We start from the raw sequence: 18,850 nt of genomic DNA, 5'->3' as shown, positions 1-18,850 counted from the left end.
AGCAAATTGAATAGGATTTAACTAATTATATTCAAGTGGAATTAGTATTTTCTCCAAAATTTTCGGTTTTTTTCCCTCTTCCTTTCTTACTTTCTCCTCCTAGCCATGCCCTACCATAGGGGTTATTATTTCACTTCCTTTTTTTTGTTTCCCTTTTCATTTTTAAATGTGGATATAAAATTACATGAAAAAAATTATATAAATATGAAATTTGCAACACAAGCCGCTATGTCAAATTTGCTATTTGTATACATTATGTACTATAATCCAAAAACAAACCCCAACTTTGAAGCCATTGCTTTAGGGTAAAAAATGTTTTGTGTTTCCAATGGACTTAATCTTGCCAATTTGTACCTCCATATATATTAAGCCTCCTCCCAAGAACTTTCTCTCTTTTTTGTTCTCCTTGATCTCCATAAAATTGCAAGACTTGGGAAAATTCGATATGGAATTTTTGGTGGAGGGACATGTGGACCACTGCAATACTCAAGAATAAACAAATTTAAGATACAATAAAATGTATTTGACACTATTAAATACCAGCAATGAAAAAAAAATGTTTATACTACATTTGGGAGTATAACATTGGAGACTTGGAATTAGATTTGTAAGGAAGTTAATAAATTTAACACAATTTTGTTTTATACTTTTTCCAACTCCTCACAATTACAAAAGCTAAAGCTTGAACTACATGCCTCCAAATGATTTGTTAGATGTTCTTGCAATGCATAAGGGGTATCAACAGACTTGAAAAATCAGCCCTTAAAGAGGAACAAACCACAAAATAGAAAGTCAAATATGTGAAATTTGCCATCTTACTTATGATTTATATAAGAAAAAGTGACTTACTTGAGTCATAAGTCACATAAGACCTCTTTTAGTCATCCTAAGAACTCCCTGGGTCAACTGTTTTATCTTTGTTACAAATTTAATTGTCACGGAAAATGAATCATTTCTTCCTACTACTCTAAACACTTGTGATTAATTAATTTTCAACTTGTTTATATTGTAAATGCATGTCGTATAGTGTGGAAATCCAATAGTTACATGCTACAAGTATGATAGGAATAAATAACTAAGGTCACCTAATTAAGTTAAGGATACATAATAGTTTGGGTCAAATTTGGGTCAGAGAGATTATCCACTATAGGCTATAATGGTCCTTTGAAGGAAGTCGCACTTAAAGGGTAGTGTCCTAGAGGCTTTGTTCAAATTAGTATGGTAAAAAAAAAGTATTTGTGATCAAGAGTTTATACGACATGCAAACCAATTGCTTGAGCAATTTTGGTTAGTAACCAAATACTCAAACCTATATTGAGTGATATAATGGTGAACAAAACTACCCTTACAAAAAGAGTTAAGTTCCATAATCAAGGATGAAGGCACACAAGTAGCAAATGTCTCCTTACATGGTATGTCAATTATAGATGGGGGTCTAAAAAGTAATTCCTTGTCAAGATAGTCACACTTAAGAAAAGATTAGGGATGCTAAGGCCATTATCTACCCCATAAATAGGATTGATAAGAGATTGTTTATGCTTTTTTTTTTTGCCACATCTTATACTAGAAATATCATTTTGCCATTTTATCCAATCTCTTAGCTACCAAAAAATCACTCATCAATAATTGTCTTCTTATTTTCCTCTCTGCACTTATACAAATCTTTCACTTATTTCATTCCTTTGCTATACTCTTACTTGGTTTCTTCATTTGATTTATTTTCTATCCTTTTACTTGGTTTCTTTATTTGATCTATTTTCTCCCATTTTTATTTTATCTCTCTATTTGCTTGACAAATCTTCTTCCTTTTCTTTTCTATTCTTCATATTTGCTTTTTGTTCTATTTCTTATCAGTGAATTGGACCTAGTCCTTGATTCTCCTTGATACATAATTTATATCATCTATATTCTCAAAAAGAGGTTGTCTACAAAATCCTTTTTAGCATGCTAGTGGAACTAGCGTTGTTCCAACTTCTAGAAAGATTTACAAGAAATTCAATGGGATTCCTATTTAAACCCCATTCAAGTGACAGAGGCGAAAAATAATCAAATTAGGCAAATGATTTGAACTTAATACTAATGCATTAAAAGGTTGGAATCCATTTGTTGTTGCTCCTAACTAACTCAATTACAAATGTAAGCCTTACATAATTATCGAAACATATAGTAAAAGAGAGTAGCTACACCACCTTCTGTATAAGCTGAAAAGCAAGAACATTCATGTAAACTGTTATGGAAGATATAAAGGTTGGCTTGTAATCTATAAATGAGATCCTCCATGGAGGAACCCCTAAATACAAGCATCTTGCCAAAGGTGCATAGGCTAATGACTCATTGCATATGCCTATGACTAGAGTAATAGTAAAAACATGTAACAACGACAATCCCCCAAAAGCCCACACAAACATTTAAGAACCCTATCCTCAGTTGTTACTTGACCTCATTATCCACTTCCATAAACATGAATGCTAGCATTTGATTTCATGGTTATTCATTCAAGGTGTTTTTCCTAAACATCATGAATCGGTTTACCTAGCAAGGTTCTCTTCACGTGCATGGTCCTAAAAAATGTATGAATATTGCACCCTCCATTGTAGAGATGTGATGTAAATTAATCCATTGCAATAGATTTTAAGGGGTAGATGACCAATTTTGCGATCCTTTTATACAACTACTAGATGAACAAATTGTATCACCTTCGTTACCAACAAACTTGTAATTGCTAAGCGCCGAGAGACGCAATATTGCTAGTGACGATAACCAACCTAAGTAAGACTAACCTTAATGTATTTAAAAAGAGAGGGGGTAGTGGATGCCTTACAACAATTGAGAAAAAATGTATGCTAGTAGCTTGCTTGCCCTATTAGAAGCCCTATTTGAATATGGTGGATAAAGCACCGAGCACATCATTTTCTCATTGGGTACAAGGTGCTAGAATACTAGTACTTAGGAAAGGATAACAAGTCACCAACAAAGCACATTGCTTGATTTTTGGAGTTGCATTGTAACACCATCAGAAGTGATTGCTTTAAAAGTAAGATTTTTGCTTACTCCTTAATTAAAACCAAATTTTGGTCGGTATATAAACTTATAGCGTATATAAACTTATAGCTAGGCCGATTTCACTTTTCCCTTATGGCAATTCTATTCATGTCCGCATGCCCTTAGGATTATTAGTAGTTTGTATGCATATTTTCTTATTGCACCCTAAATATTCGTCTTCAAGGCATGGAGTCATCACTTATGCTTTCCTATCTCCCTATGCATAGTGTAATAGTCTTGGACCCGATGAGGTATTGTCTACTTTGGTACACTAGCCTCATGAGTTTGTCCTATAAAAAGCATTTCACATAGTTAGAGCCCAAATCATCCTTATAAGTCTAAGATCTCCATAGTACACATCCGATGTGGGACCGTGACATGCTCTCACGTCCGATCTGTGACGCCTTTGTTAGATTGGTTTATACCTCTATGTAGTATCCACCCACATGATCGTATCCCCAGGGTGGCTCTGATACTAAATGTAATGGTCTTAGACCCAACTTTAGTGAGGTATTGTCGGCTTTGGTTCACTAGCCTCATGGGTTTGTCTTATAAATGATGCCTCACATAGTTGGAACCCAAACCATCCTTGTAAGTCTAACATTTCCTTAGCACACATTGGAAACGGGACCATGACACATAGCTTATTATGGTGTACTGAGTATAGATACGTAGCTCCATGAAAAACTCCTTAAACTTTCATTATAATGCCCATTAGAATAGTGTTTAGTACTTCCAAATTGGCATTATCATCAACTTCCAAATGAAAAATAGATTTGCTTAGTTATATGATCCAAGGCTATTAGCACATGAGTGTTTAGGGATTCGACACTCAATAGGTGATGAGATAAATATATGTGTCAACTTAGAGTTTACCTATCTCTTTAAGTTTAACGAAATCCCCACTAACCTTTTATTTAACCTAACTAGAGTGAGATCACCTAATTAACTACCATTTATAAAACTCTAAGTAAAAATTAGGTCATATGGTAGTGCATTTGGTCTACGAAACTAGGTCAACTCTACAAGTATAGTTAAATATGGGGATTGTATTAGTGCCCCTATCACTAAATGGTGCCTTGAAGTATGAACATTGATAAAATTGAATTAACTTTTTCTTTTTTATTATCTTACCTTTCCATTTGTTATTAACTTTCCTTATTATCGTCCCAGTAGTCTAGTTACACAATAAGGATTATCTCACCATAGGAAATCCTAACAAGGCACTAGTAGGCTCATTTGGGGAGTTTGTCATTGAATTCATTTATATCATTATTCATTTACACAAAAATCAATTCAACAAGTAATTTGCACTAAGGATATTAGGGTCAACATGCTATCATAGTTTATATAGTCATTCTTCAATTTTACGTATCCTTTTTAGAAAATGAGGATCATATTACCATAAGAAAAATCACAGTGGAACACTAATGTGCTTATTAAAGGGATTTGTCATCACATTGATTTAAAGAATTGTTGTCATAATAAATATTACATTCAAGATAGAAATGAAATTGTGAATTCAAAAAAAAGAAGAAGAGGAAATCAATATTATTGGAACATTAGGCAAGATGATTTTCACTTATTTTCATTCCAACTTCACCTTCACATTTTGAAACTTCAAATAAACTACCCATTTAAGGATTTGAGATCTAAAAACTAACAAATCTAAACAAATGAAACCAATAAAGCCAAAATATTTATAAAAAAAAACAATATTATATGTATAACTTTTTTATTTATCTAATTTTCATTTTTAAATTTTTTTTAGCACATCTAAACAAGCAAGATAAATAAATAAATGCAAGATTCCTATAATTTGTAGATGTCAAATTTTTTTTTGTTAATTTTTGTTCTTTTTAGCTTTAAAATAATACAAGAAAAAAAAAAGCAAACAAATTTAAAAACAAAAAAAATTAAGAAAATGAAGCATTCTTCATTTTTTTTTTGTACTTTTATTAATTATGACATAAATAAAAAATAATAATAACAAAGTAGCCTAATGATGATAGAGGAAATAAAATTAACTACAATTTTTTTTTAATATTTTTTATTTTTTATTAATAAAATAAATGTAAATGAACAACAACATCAACGATGATAACACATAGGATTTTCTGCTTTCTTTTTAAATTTTTTTAAAAAATTTATATAATTATAATGAAAAAGGAAAAAAAATTAATAAGTGACAATGAATTTTTTTCAATTTTATAATAATCATAATGATAAAAAGTAACAATAAGATACAAAAAAAAAAAGCTTTTTTTTTTCATTTTTTAAAATCTATCTTTTTTTTCTATTTTCCTTTTTTTTGTTTTTATAATAAGAAAATAAAGACCCAATAAAATAAAATAAATAGTAAATAACTAAAAAAGGAAAAATTAAATCAATAGAAGTGGAAAACACTATTCATCAGCTTGTTCTCTCCACCTCATTAACTATCCTCCAAAAATGTTCACACATACACTTGCATAAACAAATGGTTACACATAGCTTGATGGCTATCTTACAATAAAGGAGGAAATATATATATATAGAGTGAGAGAGTGAGAGAGAGAGATGGGCAGAGAGAGATCTATAAGTAGGGGAAGTTTTGCAAGTTACTGGAGTGTTTACAGTGTCTTAGTATTCTCTTTAAAGCGATCTCCAAAAAATCCCTTAAAAAGTCTCCAAAAAGCTCTTTCCTTCTTCTTTATTCCCTTATAAGCACTATATATAGTGCTTGGAATAAAAAGGGATAGGGCAATAAATATTATTGATAACTTGATCCCCAAATTTGAAAGATACCCTACTATATACAATCTCCCATTCATTTCACAAAATTTTACTTTATACATTCCTCTTATGCAATATGTGATTTCAAACACAATTTTCCTTATGTCTAATTGTGTCTTTGACTTTGTGCATGTTTGCAGAGGGATGAATCTAGATACAACTCGTTAGGTTGGGGCTAATGATGCACAAGGGGCCAAAAAAATCTATTTTTAGTAAATTTTCCTTGAAATAAAATGCAAACCAATTCCTTAAGGTAGATAATTAGGGTCTAGAATTAGCCAAAATGAACATATACACTCATACCAAGGCCATGGACTCAATCCACTATGAGAAGTAGTCAATATTAACTGCCAAAAATTCCTCTAGATAGTTGATTTATAAAACAGACTAAAGATATATCCATACCCTAGCAAGAAAAGGGCATAGGGTTGGCTATTAGAATCAATGTTGTTTTTGTGAGCTAGCTATGCTTTTATATCATTAGTCAGCACCATGCATTTTTGAAAAAGCCTTCAACATCTTTTTATAGAATTTTATAACATTACCCCTGACCAAGAGTATGTAGTTCTACCCTTGACTAAAAGTGTATAGCCATGGGATTTAACTATGAATTATTCTTGTGTATGTCTTCATAGATTTTCTAGAAGACATAATATGCTTCCTCCAAGGACGAGTTGGAAAAAAAAAAAAAGGTGTATGATTGCCTATAAAGGCTATTTCTATAGAGTACCAAGCTACTTTATGAATGCTTTTCCCCTTACCTTATCCTTGTCTAGAAGCAACATTCCGTCATTGATGTGAAGATATGATAGGGCTTGGAGGTGGTTTGACACACCTAGACCTCAATCTTGTAATGCTTTTACTCATGACAATTCCCAAGAAAATTGTGGGTTACAGTCCTATAATTGTAGATGTGGTTAGCTTGGAAAGTGGATATGCCTTTGAATTCTCAATCCTTTGGATATGTGAATTTCAAAGGGTTGGAATTAAGCATCATCTTTATTTACCTCTCTGAAAGATACTTCCTTACTTTCGAAACTTATATTTCAAACATCTACGACACCTAGTTGACCACTAACTTCGAGTCATTAAAGACCTTATATAGGTAGCACTAATAGACCAAGTTAGGTGAATTTGGTCAATATTAATTCATACTCAAATTCAATGTTCTTCACTTTGAACTCATGTTGCAGTATATACTCCATGTTGCTCTAGTTAGAAGAAACAAAGATCAATCAAATTTGCATCTTCTATGATAGAGGATCTATTTGTACAAAGAGTCCATACTAACTTTTCCCTAGTCTATTGCTCATCTAGGATTGTGTAGTCTACTAAAATTTCATAAAAGAAATAACCTTTTTATGGTCAACCTTGACTTCTCTACACATAAAATTCTCTTTTCTTAAATACCCACTTGATTAGCTTTAAGGAAGTCTTCGAGTTCTCCACACTTGCTTGATAAGCTAGTCTTTTAAGAAGATAATGGTGTAGGTTTGAAAGTAGCACCTCAACTTCCTCACCAAAATGATATAGGAATAAGTCAACTTTTGTACATGTTGGTTTCTCAATTATGGCCCTTTTAGCACAAGAGTAACAAAATAGGCAAGTTGATGATGTTATTCATCTACCCTTGCCGGGGTAAAACTAACAACAAAGCTAGAAATTTCCAAATACAAGTAGAGGCATTCACCAAGCTTAAGTTAAGTTAGTAAAGGTGATTATAAAATAATCTTTTGAGATCATTAAAAAAGCATTCTAAAATTGCTCTATTTATATAAACTCTAAGACCTTTTAGACTATAATAAAGAATGGAAGGCACATTTTAGCAGCCTCAGACATAAACCAACTTAGAATTGGAAATTTATCTATGAGATTCTACACCACATGGACATTTTGGGATGATCTTATATCCAAAAAAGCTTCCACTTGCTTTGAGTTTACTTTAATTCCCCTTTTTTGTAGCCATATATATAATACAAAAACCTTTTTAAAGGAAACATCAAAGGCGTATTTAGCTAGATTAAGTTGTATCTATAGCTCCTTAGCTCCTTAAGATGGTCTTGACATAAATTTTCGTGACTTCCAATATGGACTATCAAGATTCATGTTAATACTCTATCATAGGTGGCTTCCGTAGAAAGACATGGCAGTAGTAGGTCCCACTTAGAGTGACATGATGTCTTCTTCATATACTTTGGACTTGTGAGAATATTTTTGTAGCCAAATAGGTATCCATGAAGCTTAATAACTTGCTTTTAGGGATTATGTCCACAAGCTAATCAATCTTAAGCAAAGGGAAGTTATCCTTCAAGTTGGCTGTTGAGATTTGTAAAATTGATGTAGATTCACCATTTCCACTAGGTTTGATAGCTAAAACAACATCAATGTATCAATTAGGTAGCTTATCTCTCTTAGGAATCTAACTCTTAATAACTTTTAAACCTCGTTATAAATTAGATTAATTGCATTTATTGGGAAGGTTTGCTTCTATTGTTTATGGGTCAAGAGGTTGGATCAACATTTATCTTCTACAACAATACTTGAAACAATACCGAGTATGTAATTCATAATACATACATAGAAAATTTTTTTTCCCAAAAAAGAAACAAAACCAATTCCTCTTTTAATGAATATAAGTTGGAATCAATTAGATAGTTCTAATTAGATCATACATGTTTAGTCTGATTTGGCTTCAGTTCTTATGAAGGCTTTTTATAGTTGATGCTTCATTTTTGGTCTCCCTTTTTGTTTTTCCCATGTAACACTATCTCACCATCAACTAGAACCCAAAGATCCTTAGTGCTATGTTGAGTAAGGCAGAAAAAAAAGAGAATAAAAATCAAATGGCATCTCCTTTAAAGAGTTTAGATTGAGTCAATCTAGATGTTATTACATGCGGAGGGAGTTTAAACAACTAAGAAGTCATCCATGATATTGACCTTCCTTTTGGTAGTGCCAAATGACACTAGTAGGAATATCATTTTTGGGGGTTTGCTTTACGTCTCTTGTGAGGTTGGGGAGAGGGGTCATAACTCGCTAGACTTACGTGTATCTTGTTAAAGATATTCTAGTACAATACACCCATCAAAATTACGTTGTCAACAAGAAACCTCTTCACACCTTAGTATATAATCGCCAAAATCATCATTGACATCAAGATTAGGGAATTATAATCCTTAGAGGCCTTCATGTATAAGAACAATTAAGATGATGAGTCCCCAAGGAATTGAGATGGAAAGCTCCGTCTTTACATCTTGGTTCCTTAACTTGAAGATTTTTATTTGTGGTGTTTCATGCACATGGGGAATCTCCTCCTATAGGTCCTGTAGATATCCCAAGATGGTTTTTATTAGGTTTCCTATCTTCCTCTTTGAATTGTCCTATAAATCATTTTATGAACTTCACTAATTAGGGCTTCTATTGCATCCTTCAAACGTTGGCAATCTTTGATGTTATAATTGTCTAGTTTGTGGAATTAAGAATATAGATTACAATGCATTTGTGTAGCTAGATCTTAGCTAGTTGGATTTTGGCCTCCAAAGTTAAGACTTCCTTAATTTGCATCAATATTTAGCCTTAGAAGTGTTTAGAGGCATGAAAATTTTAAATCATTTCTCTACATCATTTTCTTATTTCTCCCCCATCCATTCCTCCTTCTAAAGTTGTGAGTTCCTTTAATGGTTCTTTTCTCTTATTCATCTTTCCTAGCTTAGCTTTGTGCCTATCCTATATGACCTCTTACATGCTGCAATATTTCTCCACTCTCTTCAAGAGATTAGACAACTAATTTGGGAACTTCTCTAAAATGGAGAAACAAAAGTTGGGAGGTCAAAGACTATACATTTGAACATCTTTGGTGTATAAAAATAGAGACTTGGCATTGAAGAGCATTATCATCTCATAGGGATTCTATTGGTTCTCTCGTTTAACCTTTATGAGATTAAAAAAAGGGTTTTCATATCCTTTTGTTGCTAATGAAAAAGTTAATGAACAAACCACTAATCAATTACAATAATGAAGATACTGCATAGGTTTAAAGTTGAAATACAACATCGAAGTTGATTTCTTCAGTGTCAAAATTTATGGACATCACACCACCAACTCTCCATAATGGACCATGTAATAAGGCTCCAAATGTCTACATATCATTTATGGGATCCATATCGCTAGTTAAAGGCTCCGTGATTGGTATTTGAAAACCTTGTAGTAATGTTTGATGGTCTTATGGGTGAATGCATTTCCTTTTGCTAAGCATTTCCAATATCTTCTTTGATTGCTTTTTTTTTTTTCTCAAATTCTATTCTTTTTTGGTTTTTATCGATTACATGCTCATTTGGGAGGGGGGGGGGGGGCGGGGAGGAGGTTTTCCAAAAATTTAATAGATATCATGACCATCTTAAGGATTTTTCTCTAGCTTGTAGATCTTGAAGAACATTTTGAGCCATTCTCTATTATTGATGGGAATTGATTCAAGCTAGTAGAGTACACATTCATAGATAAAAACCTTCTCTTTTTATATAGCTAGAATTGCTCTAAGAGAAGCATAGTGTACCCTAGAAGGTATATAGTTTTATTGGACTTGGTTGTCCTAGTGGCACTTGAAGGAGAAGATTGAGGATGGTCATTTTTATATTCAAAAGGATCATCTAAATGTTTCAAGAAGAATAAAAGTATGTCGTGATTAGGCGTTTTGGTTTCCTAAAACAACACCAAATTATTGATGCAATTTTCACTCAAAGGGTAGAATGCTATGTTGAGAATTCCACTTGTGACTTTGTCTCACATTGGAAAAAATTGAGTAGATGATGAGTGCTTATATACATGGTTGGACCCAAGACCCAATAGGCTTAAACTTTTGAGTCAAGTTAGTGTTCACCCATGTGTATCAAGCTCACCTATGAGTTCCTCTAGTCCTAACAAGTGATATCAGAGCCGACGGTTCATAACGTTGGGTGTGGGAATGTGTGACCGAGGCTAAGAAGGTTCATCGAAGCTGCCAAGATGGATCCAAATTGAGTCAAGACGTGAAAGGTAGGATTGGTTTGGGGCGCCATTTGGAATACAATCCAAGACACGTAAGATGGCCCACTTGAACAACTGTTGGAGAATTGAACTTACTTCTAGAAAGGAGACGATTTTCATTCAAGGGAGAGTAGTTGGAGCTCATAAGTGAGGAGGAGATTATTGAGAATTTCACTTGTGAGCTTGTCCCACATTGTAAAATTAGAGTGCATGATGGGTGTTTATATACATGGTTGGGCCCAAGACCCAATAAGTTTAAGCTTTTGGGTCAAGTTGGTGTTCACCCATATGTATCAAGTCCACCCATGGGCTCCTCCGGTCCTAACAAGTGGTATCAAAGCCGATGGTTCGTAACTCTAGGTGAGCGACATTGTAAAAAGTTGAGACGTGAAACTAATTCTCCTAACGTGCTAACAGTTAGAGGACCAAGTGTGTGGCCGAGGCTAATAAGGATCATCTAGGCTGGGGATGGATCCGAATAGGGTTAAGACGTGAGCGGTAGGATTAGTTCGAAAGTACGTGAAATGCAATCTGATGCACGTAAGATGCCAATAATAAGGCTCACTTGAATAGCTGTTGGAGAATTGGGCTTACTCCCAAAAGGGAGACGATTTCCGTTCAAGGGTGAGTAGTTGGAACTCACAAGTGAGGGGGAGATTGTTGAAAATTCCACTTGTGACTTTGTCCCACATTGGAAAAAATTGAGTGGATGATGAGTGTTTATATACATGGTTGGGCCCAAGACCCAATATGCTTAAACTTTTGGGTCAAGTTGGTGTTCACTTATGTATATCAAGCTCACCCATGGGCTCCTCCAGTCCTAACATCCTATCCATAACAGTATGGCATGGGTGATAGAAGTCTAAACTATGGAAGTAGCCTTCAATGTTGAAGTAAGAAATGGTTTACGGAGATTGAAGAGAGCAGATAAGAAAATCACGATGGGCTTACTTTTCCTTGAGGCCATGTTTCTTTAAAGAGAGATGAACACTCATCAAAGTTGTGCTTAGTTATTTTTTTGAGCAGTTATTAACAATGAGATACTAAACTACTATTAGTGGCTCTTTGATATGCCAATTGACTCAGGCTATATGATATTCTGGTTAGTTATAGAAATTACTCATTAATATTATTTTTAATTTTTAATTAAAAATAAATTATTATTTATTAATTTGATTACTTGCTTTCCTCAAAAAGCAGAGATAGGAAACAATACTAGTTCTAATTCTCGAAAGCTCTTGTGGGGCAATATTTTATCCAAAGATCATACATCTATTTTTTTTTAATCAGAACTTAAGTTTTATTTAGTTCAAAAAATGAAATAAGGATGAAATGGAATAACTGTTAATTGCATATGACAATAGTAGGTTTTTTTTTTTTTTTGAAAAAAACTATTTTAAGGCAAATGAATATGCAAAAGTTAGATAAAATAGCATAAGGATTGACATTTACATATAAAATGTGAAAAATTCTTTGTAGATAATATGTAATAGTTATTATCTACGAAAATAATTTATTTATAAAAAAAAATATGGCAATATTTGAAGGCAAATGATAAACAGGGAGTGGAAGAGTATTTCTATTTATTGCTTCTATTTTAATTATTCAAAGGTGTCTAGTATATAAAAAAGATGAACAGTTAACCTAGTTCTCAATTTTTAAAAATAGAATGAAAAAAAAAAAGTGAACACTAAATTCAAAAAATTGAATATAAAATATAGAATATTCAACTAAATAAAATCTAAAAATTATAAATAAATAACAATGTATAATTAAAATAATAAATAAATATTAATAAGAGAAATTTAGTATCTCAACTCGAATGATCTAATCACATTATTATCCATTTTCTATCATAACCACTTGATAAATGTGAAGATTGATTTTATTCCGACCAACATGACTAATACCAAAAAAAAAATTATGGTGAAATCTTAGACTAGCTATTTCTAATTTATTTTATACTAGTTAGAATAGCATTGACTTCATTACGTACACTTATTTTCTTAGAATAGTGAAAAAATACTTTATAACAAAGTATATTTTTTACCCAATAGTTTTTTTAAAAAAGATTTCTCATCTCATTATATTATGGACCAAATGCATTGCATGTCAATATATTGATTGTATCACGGAAAAAATATGTAGTTATGTAAATAACAAACACACATTTTGTACGCACACATTATACACTAAATGTAAGTACATACTGTAGTTACGTTTCATAATCTCAAACTTAGGTAGCGTTTGGGAGTATGAATTTCATTCATTGAATTTAGATTTAGGTAAAATTGGATAAATTTCAATATAACTTTACACTATATCTTATCTAAATCTAACACAACTCTAAATACAAGAACTCTCTAAAAATGAGATTATTATTATTTTTTTTAAAAGGAGAAATTTTAAATTTTTAAAATTAAAAATTTTAAGTATTTAAATCTATAAATGTTGGCACCAAATGATAAAGTATTTTAGACATTTAAAAATTTGAAGTTTTCAAATCTATAAATGTTGACATCAAATGATAAAATATTTTAGAAATAATGAGGGGGAAAATTCTTACGGCAATCTTGTGATCTCGATCTGCGAGAAGTCCATGTTAGTTGAACAGCCAGGTTGAGGTAGCGCAGTGGACTTCTGCATTAATGGTGGGGGTTGCTTTATGGCGAGAACTTTACAATTAAAATTAGTGGCAATATTGGTGTGGGCTATCGCCAACCTGCTACAACCAGAATCGAAGAAGCAACATGAGAATCGCCCACCAATTCTTCAAGAGACCCAAACACAGTCAAGCATATCTCCATCAGCAATCAAATTCCACTAACTATTACCTAAGCAACAACAGCTGTGTACTAGTAATAATATATAATTGCCAAGCAACAAATCCAATAAAGGCAAAGTAGTAAACAAATAATCTAATAAATTATTATTATTATTACATAGGAAAAGTAACTATTCATAATAAATTCCTTTATGAATTCTTGGGATATATTCCTATGCATTTATATATATTTATATAAATTTATTAATATTGTATTTTTTAAGCCTTTAAAAAAAAAAACTTGCTATATTATCAGTGAAGATTGTAGCTCATGAAAAAAATAAATAAATTAAGCATATGGGTATGGAGGATTATACAAAGTGGCAAATATGAAATATGTAAGGAAATAAATGTAATGATTCATTACTTTCTCAATTAGTTGCTTTAGAAATTGACTTTTTTAAATTAAGAAAATATATACTAAAACACTTTTATTACCAAACCTAAATGATTAAATAGTTAAAGACTTGATTATTTAATTGATGCAGTTATCTAAATTTAACAATTTATCAATGAAATGATATTTTCATATTGAAAGATAAATATATTATTAATTTTAAATTAATAATAATTTAAATAAATTTATTTTTATTTAAAAAGCTAATGATATTTGACACATTGTATGATTTTTTCTACTAATAATAGTAATCATACAATAATAGCAACAAAATATCTCAAACCACTGCATTGACATTGACAACGGCAAAAGGCTAGGAGTTTGTACCAACTAAACTAGGGAAGGATAAAGACCCCCTAAAATCTAAACCATAGATTAGCTAGTTGAATCCCATGAAGAACTTGGACATCATCACCAGTATGATAATAATTTTTGTTTTCAAAAAGAACTGCTCGATGCAGTTTGGATGTTCGACTAATCCACTAGGATAATGAGTCGTTACTATACCCTTCTTCACTTAAATATCAAGGTATTATGTTAAATAGAAAATGTAATGATAATAATAATAATAATAATAATAATAAATTCCCTTATTTCACATAATTGGCAAAGGCACAAAACTATGTCTATTGTTGTTTAGGAGTTTGTATCTCGTACCTATATATATATATATTTGGAACAAGATGAAATGAAGGGGGCACTTGATTGGAAGCACCATCAAACATTTCAGAATGTGATACTCATTCTCACATTTTATTTGGATAGGAGAATCTTACATATCAGACCTCTTTGCATTCTTAGGAATGAAAGATTCTCATAGAATGTGGGCATCTCATTCACATCCTTTCCTATGGATAAATTTAACGAGAATCTTATTTTTTTGATCAAATTGGGCTTGATATTTTGGCGAGCTAGACAAGAATGCCCCCATAATCTATTATTATTACTCCATTATTCTACTTAAAATAACAAATTATCAATAAAATGTATAATAATATAATATAATTATTAATGTTTAGAGACCATGTCACTTCAATTATTTTGATTAATTATATTATTTAAGTGATAATTTTTAAAATTTATAATTGCTGAGAATTTTATAGCATGGATTTTTTTAAGTAAATGTTTTTAGTAATTTTTTATTAAAAATATAAATTATTTTTCATATATTGAAAATATAAATGTCGAGTCTATAATGATAATTTTCTTAAAAAATCTGTTGAGATTCTCCTATTCAACCAAATATTGACATGGGAATCATGTGTACATTACCGTGAATTTTATAATATACACCAAGAAAAAATATTCCCATTAAGTAGATATTCCCTTCCAAGTAAAGAAATTCTCAAATATGTTATTCCATGCAAATTTTTTAATTCCACGAACCAAATGGTACTTCAAAGAAGACCTTTTCACTTTGCACATTAATCAACTTTGAAAGAGATTCAAATATCATTATTTATGAAAAAAAAATTTAGAGTTAAATCATAAGTAAATCCTAATACTATTTTAAAAATCTATTTTAGTTCATGTACTCTTACTTAATGCAATTAAGGACTTGTACTTATTAGTTTTATTCAATTAAAATTGTCATTTAGAACAATTTAATGGTATTTTTATGAACTGAATGATAGAATTAAGGGAAGGTTTTCTATCTTATAGATTAATCAATCCCACTCGAGGAGCCCGATTGTTATTGGTTGAAAAAAGTATATATTAATTTTTAATTTTTTTAAGTTGATGCTAAAAATCCACTTGGAGCCATTTTAATGTGTAATACACCAATTTGACATTTTATATTTATAAGGGTGATTCATTGATTTTTAAAATTTAATTAGAATGACAAATAATTGCATGGCATAATAAGTACAAGTCCTTTATTATGCTAATTAAAATAGATTTTAATTAATAATATAAAGTTTTATAATTTTTTTTTAAAATAATAATAAAAAGAAGATAATATTGATACTTCAAAAGTATGAATGACACTCGATCACTATTTTTTTTAAAAAAAAAATTATGAAGTGGCCAATTTATTTCCTATTTTCTTTGTCTTTTTACTTATAAAGTAAAAATAAAAATCTAAGTAAAATTCGAAGCCCCGTTTGGAAGCACTTAAAAAAAAGTACTTATAAGACTTATTACTTAAAATAGGTACTTTTAAAAAAAAAAGAAGTGGTGTTTAGGTTGTATTACAATAAACACTTATTCTAAAAAGTACTTTTCTAGAACCACTTTTTTGAAAACTATTTAAGTAAAATTTAAGAAACAATTTATATAAGATAATTTTTTGGTTATTTAAAAGTGAAATTGTTCATAGGTCGGGTCAATTTTATAAATATAAGAAAATTTAGTGACTAATTTATAATCTAAAAATACATTAGAAGATAATCATGTGTTATTTTATTATGTATTATAATATACTAAGTATTTAATAAAAGATAATACAATTATGGAATGAAGAAGAAAAACCATCTATTAATTTAAAATAATGTTAAAAATTAAAAATATTAATTTAATTAATAACATTATTTCATCATAAAGTAGTATGATAATCAAACAATATTGTTGTTAATAAAAAATAATATTGCATTATTTTTACTTAATAAAAATAAACATTAACTAAAAATAATAGTTAACATAATTATAAATTAAATTATTAATTAAAAAGTAATCATATATTATTTTACCATGCATTATAACCTATTAATTATTAATAAAATATAATTAAATTACGTAATAAAAAAACATCTATAAATTTAACTTAACATTAAATAAATTTAAAAAATTTAATTTATTTACTAATACTAATTTAACATAAATTAATATCATAATCATATGTCATAAATATACATTAGTAATAAGATTATTATTAATTAATAGATAATATTATATTATTTATTTAAACAAATATTTAAATTTTAATTAAAAATTAATATGACTTTCAGTTAAATTTTTAGTTTTAAAAATATTAATATTTTTATTTAAAATATATTTTAAAATATATATTATTTATTATAATTTACTTTTAATATTTTTACCCTTCAGTACTTTCATTAATGGTAATAGTAATACAAGTGGCACTGTTTAGAAAAGAGAAGGCTCCAAAGGAAGACTTGCTACTTTAGCATTATTCAGCTAGCAATTATAAAACTATTGGTTGGCCACCCATGCACTTATGGTGGAGCCCATATGGTCTCTTCACCGTTGATATTCTGCCACGTGTGCTCCTTTTGGTTAATCAAAATGGCTCTGACATTAAGGTAGAAAATTGAAACCTGAAAACTTCTACACGAAGGACTCACACTCTCTTAAAGGCCAATGAGTAAGCGCGTGTAGTAATACTCTTTTCAAGCGCGTGCCCGAGGTATTCTCATTGCAAATAATCCGAATTTACATTAAAAAAAAAACAGTGTTGACTGTCATTTCTGCGCCTCGCTCACAAGGAAGCTCCTGGCGATCGAAATATAGTTCATTCTAAAGTCATAATGATGAAGAGGGAGAGGAGGAGGATTTGAATAAACTTACTTGTGGAGAAAGCTCTGGTCATGGAGTCCGGCGACGAGAGCCGAAGCTCCGATCTCCCTGACGACGGCGGCCAATCGCCGGCCATCCCGGTCGCCTTCGGTGACGACGATCTCCATCTTCGTCTGTCACAGAACCGTACCTTCTGATTGAGTATTGATACGATCAGTTGCAGAATTTAGGATTTGAAAATTTGAATTAAGCTATTAATAAATCTAACTCAACTGGCGAGTTGAATTTGTGAGATGATATATATGGATCATTAATTGATATTAATGCGAATGTGAAATTAAAATGGAGTTGATGCTGCAATGAGGAATCTTACGAAGGGGAAGTGGTTAGTGCAGATGTCTTTGAAGGAGAGGGCTAAGTGGAAGCCATTCAGGCGGAGGAGCCTGAGGCGGTTGCGGTGGCGGTGTTGGCGGTTGCTGCCTGAGGAGGAGGAGAACACGTGAAGGAGCGTAACCAAATCACCGTAGCGAAGGAGGTTGTGCAGAGCCCATCGGAGCGCTGTTCTCGCCGCCTCCACATCCTCCACCACCACCACTATCTTTCTCTCCTCCATTCCTCTCTCTCTCTCTCTCTCTGTACTATGGCAAGCTGCGCTTGTTAAATCTCAATAGAACAATTTTCTTGTGTGGTCGCCTTCTCTAGTTTCATTTAACCTTGTATTGTCTACATTGCCTATATATATAAAAGGAGGGCAATTATTTTTGAAGGGGCCTGAGCTATATACAATAGCCCTTTTTCCTTTTTTTTTTTTTTTCTTTAATAATTTTTTTAGGTTTAATTAGAAGTCCATACTAAACTTGCCGTTCCCAATATAGTTCGTCTTTCATCCTATATTCCTTCTCACCCTTTTCCGAATTCAAATACAAGACCTTCAACAAGGATGTCTTAAGCTTTGCTATTGAGATGTCTTCTCCAAAGAGGCAAGCTATATACAATAATTAGTGCGTGCAATATCTCTTATTTTCTTGAAGAAATTATTTACATTACATAATCATCTTATAATTTAAATAATTTATTAAATCTTTAAATTTTGAAATATTTGTAATTAATGAATATGTTAAAAAAATTTAAATCACCTAAAATTTAAGTAAGTAATTAATTGCATATAATGCGACGTAGTTACGCTTCAAAATTTAATGATTGTGACTTTTTAAAAGGGTGATTTAAAAAGAAGTTGATGAAAAAGAGTTTTTTATTATTGTTTTAAAAATATGAAAAAATTGTTAGAAAGAAAAAATTGACTCTAAGAGTTT

At 31.0% G+C, this 18,850-nt stretch overlaps 1 protein-coding gene across 1 annotated transcript; it reads right to left on the bottom strand.

The window, feature by feature from the left end:
* Window positions 1-219: 219 nt before the first annotated feature.
* Window positions 220-18,226, bottom strand: LOC131146477 (uncharacterized). Its single transcript, XM_058096109.1, has 4 exons — window positions 17,911-18,226; window positions 17,589-17,710; window positions 13,406-13,561; window positions 220-477 (listed from the first exon to the last, which is right to left on the bottom strand). Exons 1-4 carry the CDS (start codon window positions 18,148-18,150, stop codon window positions 366-368), a joined length of 630 nt encoding a protein of 209 aa, XP_057952092.1. The 5' UTR covers window positions 18,151-18,226; the 3' UTR covers window positions 220-365.
* Window positions 18,227-18,850: the final 624 nt, after the last annotated feature.

The sequence above is a fragment of the Malania oleifera genome, chromosome 13 (genome assembly GCF_029873635.1).
Source record: "Malania oleifera isolate guangnan ecotype guangnan chromosome 13, ASM2987363v1, whole genome shotgun sequence".
NCBI lineage: Eukaryota > Viridiplantae > Streptophyta > Magnoliopsida > Santalales > Ximeniaceae > Malania > Malania oleifera.
The sequence above is the reverse complement of the archived record's forward strand: the minus strand, read 5'-3'. Positions and strand labels throughout refer to the sequence as shown.